The sequence below is a fragment of the Drosophila novamexicana genome, unplaced genomic scaffold (genome assembly GCF_003285875.2).
Source record: "Drosophila novamexicana strain 15010-1031.04,08,12 unplaced genomic scaffold, DnovRS2.1 tig00000193-arrow-pilon, whole genome shotgun sequence".
NCBI lineage: Eukaryota > Metazoa > Arthropoda > Insecta > Diptera > Drosophilidae > Drosophila > Drosophila novamexicana.
In genome coordinates, this window is record NW_020824787.1 from 9,225,263 (window position 1) to 9,244,280 (window position 19,018).

Here is a 19,018-nt window from a genome sequence, read left to right on the forward strand (position 1 = left end):
AACAACTATTTGTTTTTGTATTCTTATATTTTGTGCTGTGCATTATTATCCAAAAAAAATTAATTTAAAAAAAAAATACTTTATAAAATTGGGCACACTGAAAAAAAAAAAACAAAACAAATTGCATCTAAAGCGCCTGAACGCTCGCTGAGCAGCGCATCGCTAGAAGATGTCTTAGCCTCACTTTTAGGACTGCCAGCTACCTCCTCCTCCAACAGCCACAACACCAACAGCAACAACAACAGAAATCAAGCGGCAGCGGCGATCAATCCAGGGTCCTCGACGACAGGTATGAACCTGTAAGTTTTTGTTCCAATATAACCGCTACCCAAATCAAAAAACAAAAAAAAAAAATAAGAAAACAATAAGATAACAACAAAAATATGTTTTTAAAATGATATAAAAACTAAAAAGAGATATAAAATTAAAAATGGGTATAGGCAAAAACTAAACTTCCGTTCTTGTTTGTTGTTCGCATATAAAGCTCTATATATACTCCCATATAACTATATACAATACTTAATCTATAACTCAGCTCTAATCTATGTCAATGATGAATTTTATTTTTATAAAGTCCTTCGAAATCCTAATCTTTTTTGTAGTTTTGTTATTGATTCATTACTTTCAAATACTCTTTCATCAATCGCATATCTAGTGTTCTAGCTTAGACATTTTACTTTCGTTGTTATTTTCGAAATTACACTGAGAAAAATACATAACATACATATATAAAGAAAGCAAAGTTGCGCTGCGCTTGCGTCGTTTTGCAACACTGAAACACTCCTCTCCCCATAATAGCGTAGCATGCGAGTGCCCTTTATAAGACAAGCAGAAACCTCTCCCATTGAATGCTCATTGTTGTTGTTGTTATTTGTTATATGTTATATTAGCAGTTATACGCCTGCTGACTAATCTGTTATACGCACTTATATTCCACAGCAGATTCAGCTAGTCGCTGTCAGCAGCTAGAGGTGCTGACGGCAGCGGAGCAGCAGCTACTGCGCCGTCGCAGCGAGGGTGACGCGCCCAGCCAGAAGCAGAAGCAGCTTAATCAGTCTCAATCCCAAACACAGACACAAACCCAATCCCAGAGCCAGTCCCAGTCCCAGTCGCAATCACAGTCACAGGTGCAGAGCCAGAGCAATGCCAGTAATCGGCGCGTATCGCTGGGCGACTCCAACAGCCACGCCCACGCGGCGGACAAGGGCAACAGCAACAGCATCAACAATGGCGGCCTCTATGGAGCTGCCGGCGAGCAACAGCTGCAGATCAGGTGTCGCAACACCAAGTGCGAGGCCAGCGCCACGCCCGCCGATGCCAAGAAGCTGTACAAGTCATGCCACAATTGTACCCATTTATATTGTTCACGTGAGTGTAGGCGCGCCCACTGGGAGAAGCATCGGAAGGCGTGCCTGCATTCGCGCGCCTCCAATTTGTGCCGCCAGGTGTTAGCCACCTGCAAGGATGACGTCGACTCGCAGCGCCATCTCAGCCTGTTGGCCCGCAAGGGCAGCCTCTCTCAGGGCCGTGGCGTGGTGCGTGTGCTCTTCCGTAGCGCCGAGGCCGCCGAAGGCTTCATCAAGCATGGATTTCAGTGCATGGGCGAGGCATCCTATGTACGCTGGCCAGATCTGATGCCAGCCGAAATGGGTCTGGAACTGTACTCGGAGCTGCTGAAACTAAGCACTGAATACAAGCCCGAGTCCAAGATGCTCATTTATGTGGCCATTTGCGTGGTCTCCGAGGCACCGGGCATGGGTCAGGCACCGGTGCGCTGGGAGCGCCAGCTAGTGTCACGCTGTGCCAAGCTGAAGCTGTGCAAGACCGTGCTCGCCGAGCTGGAGCTGCAGCAGCAAGCTCTACAGCAGCCACTCGCCGTCATGGCCGTGCCGGAGCGCACCGAGATACTCATACTCACCTTCAATCCGGGCTTGCGCACCGCGCCCGGCAATCGGGAGCTTATATTGTCCAACATTTTGGACATACTCTCACGGCGTGGAGTGCTGCTGCGCAAACACTATCCGGAGATCTATCAGCGCCTGCAGACCTACACGGAGGGCCAGACGGACAAGTTCAATCCGGTTACGCTGCACCCGCGCGACTCCCAGACGGGCCAGAGTTTCGTGTGCATCATCATGCCCGTGCACACGGACAGCGAGTTCATCAAACTGCCATCGGCAGCGGATGGTGGCGGGAACCGTGTGACCACCATCGATGTCGGCTCGCCGGCAGCTCTCGCCCAGCTGGACGACGATGAGCTCCTCACGCGCACCAGCCCAGCGAGTTGATTGAAGGCGACAAGCAACAGCAGCAGCAGCACCACCTGCAGCAGGCAGAGGCGTAGCGGCAGCAGCGGCAGTGCCACGCCCCCTCATAACCTGCACGCATATAACGATGCCCTGGGCTGTGGCCTGGAGAGCACGCGCATGTGAGCAACAACAACAACAACAACTCGACCGCTTCCAGATCTTGCTCTTGATTAATATTTAAGTCTCTCTAACCAGTTGCTTCTATTGTTCTGTACTCTAAATATTCAAGTTAGTTAGTCGGCTCTCCTCTGTTCAAATTAGCTAGTTAGCTAGTGGACGTGTTAGCACTTGTGTGGCATCTGCCACAACTCCATATATCAGTAGTTCGTCCCCTCCCTCCACCACAAAAAAAAAACACTCGTTGTATGGTACACCAAGAATCTAATCTAGGCTGAAACTCTTCAAATTATCGAAAACTATAATTTGGAGGGAGGACTAAAACAGAAAACCAAACATCTAACTTTGAATACTAACACGATAATAAGTCAAGCTTTACTAAAATGCAATATCTCTGAGCTTACAAGTGGCAGCATATTTGAGTGACACGTGCAAGAGCTACACGCTATATAACTGAAATGTAAGGCAAAACACAGTGGGATCCAAAATGAAATGGATATCACTGCAAGTAGCCTCAGTCCTTTATATGTATCCTGCAGCTTCCAAATAATGAGACAGAAACTAACACTTTGACGATTATATTATACAATAATAACTCGAGCAACAGTCGTAGCATAAGGACCCACATATGTTTTTTTTTTTGGGTACTAAGCAAACACAAAACTATTTCCTATATAAGCTGCGGCGCAACTCGATGCATAACCTCACTTTTTATAATGCAAAGTCACATTGACACCTCATTGACAAAACATATAAAAACAACTAACTACAAATACTTAAGTAACTATATACATACTTATATCTTCTTCTATATGTGTTAAACGTAACAAAAGCAAATTGTTTGCTATGGCCTTATTTAAAGTTTGTTGAATTTGTTCTGCCCATCCAAAACGTAACATTTCGTAGCCTTTTAAATTAGGTTTTTAATTTATGTGTAAGTCAAATGCAAGTCTAGGTTAGCTTAAATATACCCATTAGTAAATTTTGTGTACTAAATACTAGAGTTGAAAATCAAAAAACTAAAAAAAATGCCCAATAATCAATTTTGAAATTCGCTTTAAACATAGCTAAAATAAATATTTAGATCTGTAACTTCCCCCATTTACCTTTGCTAGTTCAAATTGCTTAACAAACACCACAGTTTATACATTTTTGTGTAAATAATACAAATGCAACCAACATAACATACATACATACATATACTCATATATGCAGAAATGTTCTCAAAAATATAATGAGTTCTGTAAGTTTTTTAGTACTTGTGGGAAGGACTTGAAAAACAATAAATAAACTGCATTAAACACTATTGAAATTAAATAAAACTCATATACGTATGTTATATTTATATATGTATGTCTGCTTTTCTAAGAATTTTCAGCCCTTAGATTACTCATGAGATGTTTGTTGATCGAGACTTGCGGTGCGAGGTTCGTATCCCGGCAGCGACAACAATTCAAAAAGTAGGGGGCAGCATTGTAAGTTGAATTAAAATGCCTTGATCCAGACTTGGGGCCAAGGTTCTCGACTACAGGACGCGGTAAAAATTAAATAGAAATAACATTGGGAAAGCATTGTTGTAAGCTTACTTAGACTGCATTAGTTTAGACTCTTAGTTCGAGGTTCGAGTCCAGGCCGAGATAACAAAAAGAAAAAGGAAAGTATTGTAAACTGAAAGAAGAGAAACGACTACTTTAAATACCTTCTTCTTTCTTTGTATTAATAGTAATAGTGTGGCGTCGGTGGTGTTGCGGTGGGAGTAATGATGAGCTTGGGGGAGACAGTATTAGGCTCGGGTTCGATTCCGCGCATCGGAAGCATATTTTTGTTATAAAAGAATATGAAAAATGTCCGATATGAATAAAATTAAATGCTACGCCAGTAAGTTCCATCGGTGGTTCAATGGATGTGTGCTTGGCAAAAGTTTACAAATGATTAAATGTATGGAGAGGATCGAGCCTCATCACAAACCAGTAAGTATTATTGAATTTTCATCTTCTTCATCCTTTGTGTTGTTCCGTGTATAATTTATGTATATGCTTTCCCCGCGGCGCCCCCGACCCTCGAAGAATTCGTTCTCCCCTCCTTCAAACCTTTCCCATCTCTTCAAGAATTGGTATCTTGTTGTAACGTCCAGGGGGGGATATATAATATAACAATGTAATATAACATTCACATATACTATACTATACATATTACATCATGCGATTATAAATATCTTTGACAGTAAAGTTATATTCTCTCATGCTCTCTCTCAGGTTAGCAAATATGAAAGTGGTGGTGTTGTGTGTTCTCTCCTCTCTCTCTCAACATTACCATATTTCATTCACTTTACACGTACACGTCAATAAATTGAAAGAGGGAGAGGGGGGGAGAATCGTTTCGCTACTACCTACCGCCAACCACTCACCACCAACCCATCAACATACTCAATTCTTCCAATACACCACACACGCACAAACACACACACCACTGGGCGTAATAATAAAAAAATTAGTGTTTCGTTTTTTTTTATATTCACGGATGTGTGTAGGTGAAGTTAAATTTCGCTTATTTATTTTTCATGCTGCTTAAAATGCTCATAATCAGCTCAGCCCTATCAACGATCCACACTCTCTAAGTATCACCAGTGGTGATTCACCACAGCTCAAAAATCAAAGAAACACAATGATTTTGATTTCCTTTTGCCGATTTATCAAACTTGTCCTTATTTTTAAGAATAAGCATTCGTTTCAAGAATAGTCCTTTTAATGTTTCATTTAATAGGATATTTCAAGAATAGTCCTTTAATGTTTCATTTAATAGGATATTTCCCATTACGAACTTGCGTTAGAACGAATGCATTTAAACAGGGATATCGCTGGGCCAAAGGAGATCTAAATCACCATGATACTTTTGGAATTATGAAGCATTTTGTGTTTTAGAACCATTTGTGGACGATATTTTATGTAAATCCCTTAAAAGAAAGGCCCTATCTAAGCGTAATGCTTTACAATCACGAACAAGTTTTAAATTATTCAAATATGATTTATTTATTAAAGTTATAATTGTTTTGTGTAATACTTATTTAGATTTACATAAATTGTATTTAAAATGTTTGTTTTTATCTTCTTATCGCTAGTATTGTTTATAAACGAATTAATGTACTACCCATATATATACATATACATTTGCCGATCGATGCCGATGTATATTATGTATATGATACATGCCTGCGCAGATTCTTACGTATTTGCTGTTCATGCGGTTAACGCGCCCCTCGCTTATAAATCCGTGTAAATTACAACTACAATTTGTATACGGAAATAGACTATAACACTTAAATGTACCACATATTGCGCCGTATCTATGTTACAATCTATGAATAAATTAGGTTCGATTCGTTTTGTTAGTTTAACGTAAAAAAGCGTTTTTGGCGGCACCCCTTCGAGTGCCCCAAGCCCAATTAATAGAGCCCTACATGAACTACGATATTAAAAAAAAAATAATGATCATAATATGAAACATTAATGGTGCCTAGCTGATAATGGTGATGATGACGATGCTCCTCTGTCTCGATGATGTATGTACAGGCGCCAGCTTAATAGTCTGATCTAGCACTAAAGGCGGCGCTCTGCTGGGGCTGCTCTTCCTGTCGTTGTTGCTCCTGATAGTAGTAGCCTGAATAGGGCTGCGCTGGAAATGTGCCTGTGCTTCCGCCCGTTTCCTGGCTTGCGCCCGATCCCGATTGATAGGCTACCGCCGCTGCCGTAGTCGTCGCTGTATTGGTCGTCTTGGCATTGGCATTGGTTGCTCTTATCTATAAACCACCAATTATGACCTCCTGCTGTGCATCGTCATCCATGTCGGGCAGCTCTTGCTTGTGCACGACCATACCATCACCGGCAGGCTGCCTGGGCGCCGTTTGTCCATACTTTTGATGTATACCACGATGACGTTTCAGCGCAAAACGATCGGCAAACGCTGCCGAGCATATCTCACATTTGTAAGGCTTCTCGCCGGAGTGCACCTTGGCGTGGTTCTTCAGATGAGCCGCCTGTGAAAAAGCCGAGCCGCATATTTCACACTTGTAAGGCTTCTCGCCGGTGTGTATGCGGCGGTGGTTCCACAGGGTAGCATGGCGCGCAAATCCCTTATCGCACACCCCGCAAACATATGGACGCTCGCCGCTGTGCGTCCGCTCGTGGTTCTTCAGATGCGGCGATTGTGAAAATTGCATGCCGCACGTTTGACATCTGCACAAGTATAAACAAATTATTAATAGGAAATCTTGGATACCACTTGATACACCTACTTGTAAGGCTTTTCGCCAGTGTGTATGCGCGCATGATTTTTTAGGTAGACAGCCTTGGCAAATGCCAATCCGCAGATGGTGCACTTGTAGTTTTTCTCGCCACTGTGCAGCTTCTTGTGTGACCACAGGCTGGAGTAGCGTGAAAAGAGCCCACCGCATATGTTACAGCTGAACGGTTTACTGGGATTTCTATAAATAAATAAAGTCATAAATTCAGTTCGAAGATTTCTTGGCTTTTGCGCCTTTTTTTTTTTTGTTTGTTAACTCACTCGGTCTTGACGGTGACCGTATTTTGTTTGACAGAGCCGCCGGCGCCACCATGCTGGTGTGTGTGCTGTTGACCCATGAGTACCACGCCGGATCCATTGCACTTTTGACACTTGGTCATCTGTTGGGTGTTGCGCTTTTTCACAGGATGATGACCCGACGAGCTGGGCTCACGCTTAGGCGTTGTGCCGCCGGTTTGTTGGGCCACAATTTGCTGAAGTTGAGCCTGCGCTTGTGGTGTGGTTGATATGATTTGCACAGGATGCGCCATTTGGCCTGTTAAAAGAGATAAACATCGGGTTAATAATAATACCAAATAAGTGTATTTCAGCAATTACCATCGGGTGCTACAAATATTTGTTGCTGCTGCGCCGCTTGCTCCGCCTGCATGCAGGACTCGCAGCGCACCTGCTTGGGCCCCTTGCGCTTTGACTGATGCAGTATGGGATTGCCGCAATTAATGCACTTGCTCGACTTGGAGTTATCATGTTGCTGTTGCTGCTGCTGTTGTTGTTGCTGTGCCGCCTGCTGTTGTTGCTGCTGCTGCTGTTGCTGCATTACGGATTGCTGCACTGGCTCCAACGTATCGGAAGCCACAATTTGAATCTGACCCATCTGCCCATTGCCGGTGATAATGTTCTGCGTCTGCACCAGGCCCTGAGCATTGACCACTGCTATGGCATCTGATGATTGCTGTGAATTGTGCTGTTGCGGATCCGTGCCGTCGGTGTGCATCCGCTTGTGAGCATTAAGCAGCGCCAGATGCTGAAACATCTCCGAACAGACATCGCACTTGAAGCTGATGTTTGATATTGTGTTTTGCAGTGGTGAAATAGTCTGTAGAGAGAAGCGTAAGCATATTACAAAACTGACTATTCGGTAGCAAAAATGCTGAGTGATATTTGATAATATATTTTGCGCAATCAAAATTGTTCCTGTCTATGCAGCGTTCATTAAAACACGAAATTAGCAATAATTTTGTTAATGCAAAGTAGGCGAAGCCTTTACGAATTCATATTTGAGATATATACTTCAATGGAAATGGAGCAAACTTTCATTAGGGACAGTTTTTGCATTGAGCTCACCTCACAAATAATTTTGGTAATTGAGCTTTGCGAACATAATTTACTTTTTTGAATTGACATTTGAAATTCAGCCACATTTTGCTAACTGTTTCCTAAATAACCCTGTTAGGGTGTGCTTACCGCCGCAATGGGCTTATTTTGATTGACAATCTGTATGCGTCCCTGTGCATCCACAGTGGCTATTCCCAGAGCGGTGCCCTGATTCAGTGGCATTCCGTTGACCAAGGCGTAGTTGTAGCCGCCCACTGGCTGTGCGATGTAACACGTCTTATTGTCGTCTGAGGTGGCCAACTGTGCTAAGTTCACAGTGCCCGCATTGCCCTGTAAATGAAAAGAACACAAAACGCATTTTAAAATTTACGGATCATTGAACCGGGCGACGCCGCGCACTCACATTTGTTGTATAGTAAAAGGTGGGCTGCTGGTCGGTCTTTTGGCCCTCTATTTTGGGTTGTTTGAGTATGGTGCCGTCTGCTGTTTGATATTGTATGGTTGCTGGCTGGCCGTTAATAGCGTTTGTGAATATTATGTTTTTGGTGAGGTCTTCCATTGTGCGCGCAAGTCACTAATAACACAAATTATAATTCAAATGATTGTTTTGTTTAAAATAAATGCTGCAAAATTTGTTTAAATAAAATGCACAATGAACGGTGTTTTACAACACTATCGACGCCAACAAATTTAGAGTGTGCGAGCGAAACAACCCTAGAGCACACACGTCAGCGAAAAACGACTGATTAAAAATGGCGACGATGAGACAAAAAATATGTATGCGCTGCACACACATCACAAACGAATACGAAATTATAACTTCAACTGAAAGATGCCGCTATCTGCTTAGAAATTGCACAACGTTGAGACGCGCTTAAAAGCATTTTACTTTTGAATTTTATTTTGCATAATCGCCTGCGTATACGCCTGATTTAGCAATTTACCTTTTACGCAACCACAAAAATTATGATTCTGCTGCGCCTCGCACGCCCAGCGCAGCACACACAATGGCTTTATTGGTTTTTATTTACGTTGGCACAATAATTATAACAGCATACGGAGGACCGGTAGTCTAATTTTTATCCACTATATTTTGTTTGGAATGAAAGCAAAACTTTATTATTGTTTTTTCTTTCTCTAACAAATTAAATTCCAGCACAAAAACCTTCTGCTCGTTTGTTCTTTCGTACGTTCGAATGTGGACTGCTGAAGAGAGACGGAGAGTGAAGAAAGCCAGGGAGAGAGCAGTAGCACATTAAACGCACTGCAGGGTTGCCAGACTGCGCGCATACCTAAAAAAGATGGCCATACTGTCCCTTTAGCCAAATTAAATATATGATGATAAAAAATACCACAATTTTAAACGCTAAATAAAATTATATTTTTAAATGAAATTATTTTTACTTCACGTTCATTGTTATAACTTCAGCATTCTACCAAAATATTGACATTTTTATTTTCATAAATTATTTTATACAATTGAAAGATGAAATGTCTTCATATTGGTTCTGCATTGCCTTAATATTTTTTTTGTTAGGCACGCCATTAAAAGTTCGTGCTGTACAAAATATGTCGCACATGGCTGAAAACAGTGTGACCGCTTTGCAGTCTGCCTTAAATCCGAATAATGCTACCATGAAAACTTCAGTCTTTTGGCTGTGTAAGCCGCGAATGGCAAAACAGAGGTGAGTTTCCCGCCAACAAAATTTTGAAATTGCACTCAGCGCTCACTCTCATTGTATATGTTAATTTTTTATTGCGAGGCACATACAAATGTCAGTATGGTCTATGGTAAATAGAGACCTACCGGGTGTTCGAACAAAAGACAGCCAGCTTAAAGCCGCCTACGCTATGCAGTGCATTGAAAGTTGTTAAGTGGCTGCCGTTGTCTGGTCCAGGTCCAAGTCCAGCGTCGTGTCGCCGTCATAAATTACACTTTCAAATTATTTGCAACATTGCATTTTGGAAAAGCTGACGGTGAATTTGGGTCAGCAGCAAACGCTGCCACAGAAATAGCAGCAGCCTTCAAACTAATGCTCATTTCCATTATATTTTATTCATTTGCCTCAAATTAATTGCTTTGTACAATGGCCGTTGCAGCTTTTTGGAGCGCAAAAGACTAGACAGCAGACGATGTTGCGCTTGCAAAACTACGCTAAACAACAATAACAAGAAGAAGAAAACATGCTCGCCGCAACAGCAGTAGAGATAATTAAGCATACAGCAACAATTACTACGATGTACATATACATTTGTACTTAGATTGCAAATTCATTTTTTGGTTCAACGTTCTGCTTGGCCCAAACATTTTCATGCTGCACGCTTCGTTGCACATCATTGCATTAATTTGTACGTTAAAGTTAAAATTTTCAAGAAATATTTCAACATATTCATAGCAGCATGTTGCGGTGGGCCATTTGTTAATGTACTTTTCGTACGTCGGCAAACACGAATTGTTAGTATAATTAAGTTCATGGCGTGCTGCCGTATATGTTTTGCCGTTTTATGTACGGATTGTACAAGTAGTAAGCACTTTCAAAAAGCCCATAAAAATAGCAACGCAATTGTCTAACAAACTAAATCGGCGCAAGTGCGTGGAGAAATTTTCACTTGGCATTAGCTTCGTTCGGCTGTTGTAATAGACCCAAAAACTGTTCAACATAATCTCAACTTGAAAGTGCATTCAAATGAGCGAATTTCGGTAATAAGAATTGTTTAAGAGCCCAATTGCTGGGCGAGTTTTCACTTTTGTTCATGCAAAAGAGACTTCTCGCAATCGCTTTTCATTTTTTTAAATTTTTTTTTATTTTACAGTTTACAGTTAATTTATGCCGGCAACGAATTTTCACTCTCGCTATTTTTCCGCATTTTAGACTTAGTCTGGGAAAGTGGGCAAGCACAGCACACAACGATGGCGCATCCGCCAAAAAAAAAAAAAAGATATACAGAAACGACACAGAAATGAAAAGTGCGCTTTTAAAAATAGCTAAAGCCAGTCAAGAGTCTCCAAAGTCTGAGCCCAAAAATTGTGGACGCCGTCAGTCGCGACGGCGACGGCGACGGCAATTGCAGCTTGTGGGTTAGATTAGAAAGTGGTTGCCATCGCATCGACGATTCGTCGCCTCATCGCAGCAATGCTCCATTGCTCTATCGACGACTGCAGATTCTTTTGCAGAAAAAACAAGAAAGAGCGCTAATGTTGCCCGACTGGCAGATATCCTGCAATCAGCTGTAATCTAGTAAAGTAGCTGTGCGTATTCTTCGCATGGCAGTTTACTGTGCCTATGAAATGCATTATTGATTAACCTAGGTTTTTATTGATTAACCTAGGTTTTTATAGCTCAATCTTAATTTAAAGGGCTTACATATAGTCTACAAAAGTGTAGAGAATGGGTGGAGGTCTCCAAAAGGTAAAGTAGTCTTCATCTGTGTTACATACTTTTGTATCAAATTATTATACCCCTTCTACATATTTTCAATGGATTCAGGGTGCATAAAAAACTATGCCGGCCTGCAGTGCAACACACACAGACACACACACACTTATACACACTAACATTAATTGGCATTTTTGCATGCGTTGGGAGCTGGAACCGGCTAGAGGTACTGGTGGTCACCGTGGCCACCAATGAAAGAGAAAATTGGCCCCAAATCAAGTTCACTATCATTGGCCGTCGGCGTCGCAGCGCATTTTGTGCAAACTAATATTTTAAAATTGTTGATTATGATGACTTTTCATTTCGTTCGCTGCAGATCTGGATTGTGCATCAGCATCAGCATCAGCATCAGCGTTAGCATCAGCCAAATTGCAGTTGCAAGTGTTATTTTGTTCATTTTCATTTAATTTGACGCTTGAATGCCGACGCCGACGCCGCAGGCCGAGAGTCAATTAGCCATGGGTGGACTGCAGCAGCTTTGGACTGCAGATTAAGCATACGCAGCATTGGCGAGTCCCCAGCCAACTCTAGGCCTATTACTTAACGTCTCTCTCTCTCTCTCTCTCTCTCTCTCTCTCTCTCTCTCTCTCAGTCTCTCAGTCTCTGTGTGAAAATGGAAATGGCTAGCAATATTTCACGGCACATTAAATTTTTGGCCAAGTTTGTTTTCGCAACGCTCTTCAAAAGCCATCCATCATATTGCACATGCGGTCCGTCCGCCTAGAAAGCTTCCATTCAGGAAGCAGCAACTCTTTGCCACCTGGCTTGACCTGGAGTGCCTCAATGTCAGCCGACGTGGCTCACCCACAAACGACTTTGCAGATTGCGTATGCGGCTTTTTTCTTATGGGCACACATTCAAGTTTCTTCCAAGTGCAAATTACTGAAGCGTTTGAGCTGCGCATAAGCAAATTTTGTATACGACTCTCCTAAGGTTAGCTGATTGTGTGCCCCAATTGTGCACTGAGGCAAGCAAATTACCAAAACCGATAAGAATCCAGGCCCAAACCGTTAGTGGGACGTTGGTAAAGAATATTCCATATAGTACTACAAAAATTACGAGTCTGGTGTATGACAAAAAGGCTCTAATGAGCTCCACATGAATTATTGCCTTCTGTTTATGCTGTTTATTGCTAACATTAACAAATTTACAAGAGAAGCTTTTCCATTTCAGCTGGTGACCTTATTGAAATAACTAACATTGAAGACTTCCTCTATTAACATGCATTTAACACAGTTAACATGGTAAACGGAAGCATAAATCCGCTTTGATTGCGAGTGTTCCAGCAGCCAATGCTGAATCATTCTTATGTGTATTGATGATTTAGACAATTGTGCTCAAGCTTAACACTTTGGCCATAAACTGGGCCCAGTTCACATAGCACCTAACATGATCCGCTGTAACCTTCGCTGCTCGCATCGGTCCCTTTTTTTCAGAGCATCGGGCATATTATTATAGCACATTTTGGGCCGGGTATAAATTTCCGTTGGAAAGCAAAATAGAAACTATATAATTAGTAATGGCTCTAGGTACGCCCTAAGGCGTTACGTTTTCTAAGGCCACAGCCGAACATAACAAAAACAACAACACCAAAAAAAAAACACAGCCAAAAGCTTCAATTTACCCCCAAAAGCAAGAGTCAGCGCAAACGAAACTGAAAACTCTCACACGCTCCGAACTGAAGATGACAGACGACAATGATATATGGGATTCTTGAAATTGAAACCGAGCCGAGAAGAAACCAATATACATACGTTGAGTACGAGCACAATATCCAGCTGATGGCCGTTAAGCAAACATGCAATTGACTTTCGCGCCGTATGACACTTGAAGAGCGCATGGTAATGTTGTTGGAACAGGCCCAAGGAATCGGGCACGACCAACGAGCAACGAGCAACGACCCGTCGGAGCAGAAAAGTGGCTAGAACCACTTTCTACAATGAACACAGCAATTCGTCTTTTGTGGGGCCAAAGTAAAAGTCAATTTCTTGACCGGCTGTCAGGCATTTTTTGGAGCCGAGACGAGAAGAAGACGTTTTAATTTGTGCCTCATTTTATTTTTGGTCTTTTTTTTTTTTTTTGCTTAATTACGACAAGAAAATCGTAAACCGTTTTATGTTTTAAGGGCAACGGAACAACAAAATGTTTACGCTCTCTGGCAGATACTGGGCAAATTTGTTTTTGTCGCTTCTGTGTCTGGGTCTTTGTTTGTTTGGATTTAGTTATGAAAGGAAATGGGAAATTATTACGAAAATTATGTTGGGAAATTGGGCCACACTGGGCAAAAAAAAAAAAAAAACTAAAATAAACAAACGACTTAAGACACAAGCTTGTAGAGATACATCAGCAGCAAAAGGCGACGGCAGCTGCGCCCGCATCCAATTTGAGCAACAAATTAATTATAACATGCAGCCCCGCTTGTCTTCTGGCCAAGCACATTAATTATGCCAAAGACAAACAAAGCTGTCGACGGCGGACGAGGGAGTCCGCCAAGCACAGTGGAACTAGGTTAAACACGAAAGCATTTCCAAGCGATGCGAATTATGTCTAAGAATGAACATTGCTGCACAATAAAAATGCAAATCTTGGGAAAATATTTCTAAAAATCACTTTAGTTTTGAACGGGATGTGAAAAGCTTCAAATAAGGAACTGGCTATATTTAATTAAAAATAAAAATCTGACTTTCATTTTCCGATAGAAGATTCTGCAAATTCTTATGCTGTGTATTTTTGATAAGTATTTTAATATTAAATGACCTCATAAGCCCAAAGATTTTGACTTCACAAAAGTTAGTATTGTACATGATAAAAGACCCCTTTAAAATGTGAATTAAACCATTTAATTGAGAAGAAAACAAATTAAATCTTTAAATCACCCCAAAGATATATAAGTGTACGGAATAAGCTATGTAGGAATATGCTTCCTTATTGCACCCGTATACATATATTCTAATCTGTCGGCTCCACTGTTTGAGCTAGAAACATATTTGCATTGTTAATGATTTGCATAAAAGAGCGATGCGGTAAAGTAGTCAACCCAAATTCGGTGCAAAGATTCGCACGGTTTGGTGACGCGCCATCCGCTTGAAGCGTCGCCAGCGACGCAGCCAGCGGAGACGGCAGCGGCGCAGCGGCAGCGCCAGATTCAGGCGTCGACAGAAGAGCTCCAGCAAGAGCATTAGAGCTAAACGCAAATGGAGTTGTATAATCATAATTCATATTTCAAAGTTTGACCCACTGACCTGCTGTGAAGAAGCCCACGCCGAGGGCAATGAAGGCGCCTTGCAGCATGCGCAAGTTTAATGCGCTGATCATCTCGTTGTCCTGTGCGTGCTGGGGCTGGGTCTTGGTCTCGGTGCTCTTAGTATTGGCATTTGCATTGGCATTCTCAACGGCAGCCAGCTCCATCGATTGCTGCGATTGATCCTTGGTCATTTTGCGCGATTGCGCCTCGTATTCAGCGGTTGTCATCTTTTCCAAAATGCCGCCTTCAAACAGATGCATCAAACTAGAAGAAAGTATGCTCCACTATTATGAGTTTACCCATACCAAGTGCTACCTACACATCATTGAGGCTGTCCAAGAAGGGGCAGCCGATCTGGACGGCCACCGCGGAATAGCGTGTGTACAACTTCTGGCTCAGCTGAAAGTTCTTGGCCCCGTACTGCTGTATATTAAAGTAGAGCGTCTCACGTCCGGCCAGCACCGCCTTGTTCTCCCTGCCATCGGCTATCAGCTTGATGCCCGATTCCACGGAATCAATGAGAAAGGCCAGGTGATCGTCCGGCTGCTGTTGACGCATTTGCGCATACAATTGACGAAACAGTTCTGTACCATTCTCTAGCATCTCCAGCGAACTGCTCTCCTTTTCCACATACAAGCGATAGCCATCCCGCAGCATGGCAGCCTGGAGGCGCTGCAGTGTATTGATGGGCGCCTCGTGAGCTGGACGCGCAAACTGCGAGGTCAGCTGGGCAGAGTAGACATCGGCCAGGACATATGTGGCAGCTACCCAATAGACAATGGTCAAGAACTTGGTGCGATAGTCGTGGTACAACTCATGGCAAGCTGCGTACGAGCAATAAATGAGTTCCAAGGATTTCCATAGAACCAGGAATCACTCACATTGCTTGAGGAACAGTCGTAGAGTAAACCAAATACAGCGCTGCAAAAGCTGTGGCGGCATCTGCGGCGCTGCCTGCGGGCGTCGCGTGTGTGTTATCTTCAGCACACAGGGCGTTATCTCCTTTATGTAGGCCATATAAACGCAAAGCTCACCCAGGTGCTCCACGTCTACGGCGAGCTGACGCCTGCGCCACTTGAAGGGCATGGCAATAATGCCATAGAATATTGGACCGGAGAACACAATTGTCAGGATGAGATATGGCCATATATCCAGCTTAAAGGGACGCATTATGGCCAAGGCCTCGTTGAGGCGACGTGGCGCATGTGTGGCAAAGGCGCCCGAATCGGCGAGAGTGAAAAATGAGAACTCAATTGCCTTGCGACGCTCCCAGCTGAGGCCCACATCGCCCATAAAGAAGTCCGCCAGCTGTAAGCAAAGACAAATGTCAATGAGTCAAGGAAACCAAGAGTGCCAAGCGTCAAGCGTGCCCGTCTAGAGAATACCCTGTACTCTGTACATAACATAACATGATAATAATAATATTATTATTAATGGTTATTATTATTATTCTTATTTCAGGTATCTGTCGCTACGTACGCCACTTTGGAGCATGCCAATGCCGCCAGTGAAGCTATCGTTGGACTCCCCACTGTCATCCGGTGCTCGCAAAGATCCTTGTGTCCTGCCTGGCGCTTCAATGTACATAAATTGAAAGTTCATATGCTGCGCCAACAACATCAACAATCGATGATCACGTCCACCCGTCACGTTCACCTCATTATACTCGAGATTCTCGTACTCATCCAAAGGATCCTCGCTGCTGTTGCCAACATTGTTGCTATCATTGTTGTAGCTGACCCAGAACCAGGGCGGGGACTGAATGTAAGAAAATGCTATTAACTCAAAGTTATATATTGATATATTTTTTATCGTGGATAAAAGGATTCTGCCGCTAATAATAGCGCCTTGCTGGCGTTGTTCTATTTTCCAAAAAGAGATAGGAAATCATTTCTTCTAGAAGACACGAACACTTTTTGAAGAGCTCTGAAAAAAAATACTGTGATGTCGCCAAACTCTCGCTTTGGAAGTTCAAGAGGCGACAGGCGACAACATAAAATATATTTTGCATCGATCTTAGTCAAAATTTCAAGGTATTTAATTGATTAATTGACTCATTTTTGTTGCTCACATGAAAAACGGGTACACGAAAAACGCGACCATCTAAATTGGCATAGACCGTGGCGGCGCTGGGCAGGAGGGGGGTCTTCTGCAGGCCCAGGTTGTCGCCATCATACCAGTTGACCAAACGCAGCTGGCTGGTGCCCGTGGGCAACGCCTGATTGTAATAGATGCGAAACGCCTTGCGACGCGGCCTTGTGATGACCACCGCTCGCATTGGCTCCTCGAAGCTCACACGCGTCGCATTAGGCGGCTGTCTGGCGCCCCAATAGAAGATGAAGAGGCTGAGCCGATGGGCAAGTCGCCGTTCCTGTATGCGCGCCGATAGCTCATCTGGTTCGTGGAATATCAAATTGACGCATTCGATGGCGCCCAGCAGATTGGCTTCGATGTAATCAAAGAACAGCTCCGTGTCATAAAAGATGACTGACTTGTAGTAGAGCCTATGCAATCGCTGAATAAACTCGTCCACTTGGATGGTGTCATCATTCACGCAATCCGCACCAAACAGTCGCGAGCTGGGCATAACCAATATGGCCAGCTGACGTGGCTGCAGCCCATTGATGATCTGCGAGAGGGCTGCATTTTGATTCAAAATTGAATTGAATTGAATTAAATTGAATTAAATTAATTGGACTGGAAAGTGACGACGCCTGATTACCTATTGCCACATCGGATTCGTTGCACGGAATGTAGCTAAGCTTGGCCCAGGTCGGGCCCAGCGGGCAGACCATTAGAAACAGGCGAAACAGCAGGCTGTACTGCATGGCGAGACCTGGTCTTGCTAGTCCTGGGCCACGCCCTTTTATAGTGCACTTTATGATAGCTTTTTGATGCGCAATTATAGCATCAGGGCCTAAATACCACATGTCAATGGCAAGCAGACAGCCCGAATAGACAGACAGACAGACAGACAGTTGAAAAGAGTTGAAATGTGGACGGGCTAACTATCGATTTTCATAATCATCAGCCCCCCTTTGGGGCCTATAGCTGGGCCCACAGAGCGCAGAGCAAAGTTATTTCTTTTTATTTTTAATTGTCAGAAGTTTGTCATTGCCGTTTTCGCTGACAATTTCTATGCCGTCTCTCTCTCTCTCTTTCTGTGGATAGATAGATAGTTTGTTGGAAAGATCCATGATCGTTGCCAGTTGTTGTTGTCGTCAATCTTCTAATGCTATTGACATTAATTCCGTGTTGTGCGCATTTTTCTTTTTACCCCGTTTGCTGCTGCTGCTGTTCCCTCTGTCAGCTCTCAGCTTTCAGCTCACATGTCAACGCTCCACTTTAATGCGCCATTCAATGATTTATCGCAATCAGAGCCGCGGCAGCAGCAGCGCAGCAGCAACAGTAGCAACAGCAGAGATTACAAATGTGGATGGATACTCAACTAGTTTGTGGGCTGCTGTGGACTGCAGCACGATTCTATTGCAAACTAAGGACACGGGTGAGAAACATTTCTCCTCACATACATTTCTTTGTAGATGGTTTGCCTAGGTGACTCGGTCAGTTAGGCAAAAGAAGGATACGTGCAGGGAAACTAGTAAATTTCAAATAGGCGCTACATTTTTGTCCGATCGTTTCTATAACAGCAATATATGTATTTCTTATCTCAGCCAAATGGCAATCAATGAAAGTCGCTTTACCTCGTTTTGCTTAACCAAATTGGTTTCTGACGCCAATTTGGCCATAATCCCCCACAGCGCCAGTGTAGCTTTAAGAAGCGAAAGAGAAAATAAGAGAAGAAAGATGACCCGATTATGATATGAGAGCGTAAATATAATTGATATAAATATACGTATACACAAATATAATATTTGTGCCCAGTTTGTATTGGGAATAGCAAAACGAGTAGAAGATCTGAGAGCTGAAACGGAAACTGAGGCCTTGCATGACCTTTGATCAGCGTTCAGACACTCAAACACACAGCTAGAGATAGGTATTATAGAGATCTGCAATGGCCGAGTCTCTGGCTATTTATAAAGCCGGCTAACAACAACGAGAAAAGGACGTAAAACAAATAAACCCCGCACTCTGCGTTCGACAACTTGTTAAACTTCAAACTGTCTGCAAACGCGACATTGTCTGATAAACGACAACAACAACAGCCAGAGAAAGAAGTAGAGGAAGAGCAACGTCCATGCTGAGTGGGCAACTGTCTGGCGATTGCATCTGCTCTGACTCCGACTTCGACTCCGACTCTGACTCTGTGACTGTGA

At 43.1% G+C, this 19,018-nt stretch overlaps 3 protein-coding genes across 3 annotated transcripts; 1 reads left to right on the forward strand and 2 right to left on the reverse strand.

Moving 5' to 3' along the window:
• Nucleotides 1–105: 105 nt before the first annotated feature.
• LOC115759343 (apical junction component 1 homolog) lies at nucleotides 106–3,633 on the forward strand (the record flags this gene model as incomplete). The annotated part of the gene is made up of 2 exons (XM_030700262.1): nucleotides 106–289; nucleotides 940–3,633. Coding segments are annotated over 2 exons (1,533 nt in total), but the record flags the coding sequence as incomplete, so codon positions are not given.
• A 1,544-nt stretch (nucleotides 3,634–5,177) lies between these two features.
• LOC115758911 (zinc finger protein 431) lies at nucleotides 5,178–9,246 on the reverse strand. The gene is made up of 7 exons (XM_030699707.1): nucleotides 9,005–9,246; nucleotides 8,464–8,634; nucleotides 8,190–8,390; nucleotides 7,323–7,821; nucleotides 6,987–7,260; nucleotides 6,718–6,906; nucleotides 5,178–6,658 (listed from the first exon to the last, which is right to left on the reverse strand). The coding sequence occupies exons 2-7, from the start codon at nucleotides 8,617–8,619 to the stop codon at nucleotides 6,223–6,225; spliced, it is 1,755 nt and encodes a 584-aa protein (XP_030555567.1). The 5' UTR covers nucleotides 8,620–8,634; nucleotides 9,005–9,246; the 3' UTR covers nucleotides 5,178–6,222.
• Nucleotides 9,247–14,619: 5,373 nt separating this feature from the next.
• On the reverse strand, nucleotides 14,620–17,569 carry LOC115759344 (ionotropic receptor 40a; the record flags this gene model as incomplete). The annotated part of the gene is made up of 7 exons (XM_030700263.1): nucleotides 17,464–17,569; nucleotides 16,813–17,381; nucleotides 16,221–16,499; nucleotides 15,623–16,049; nucleotides 15,061–15,565; nucleotides 14,740–15,005; nucleotides 14,620–14,681 (listed from the first exon to the last, which is right to left on the reverse strand). Coding segments are annotated over exons 1-7 (2,214 nt in total), but the record flags the coding sequence as incomplete, so codon positions are not given.
• Nucleotides 17,570–19,018: the final 1,449 nt, after the last annotated feature.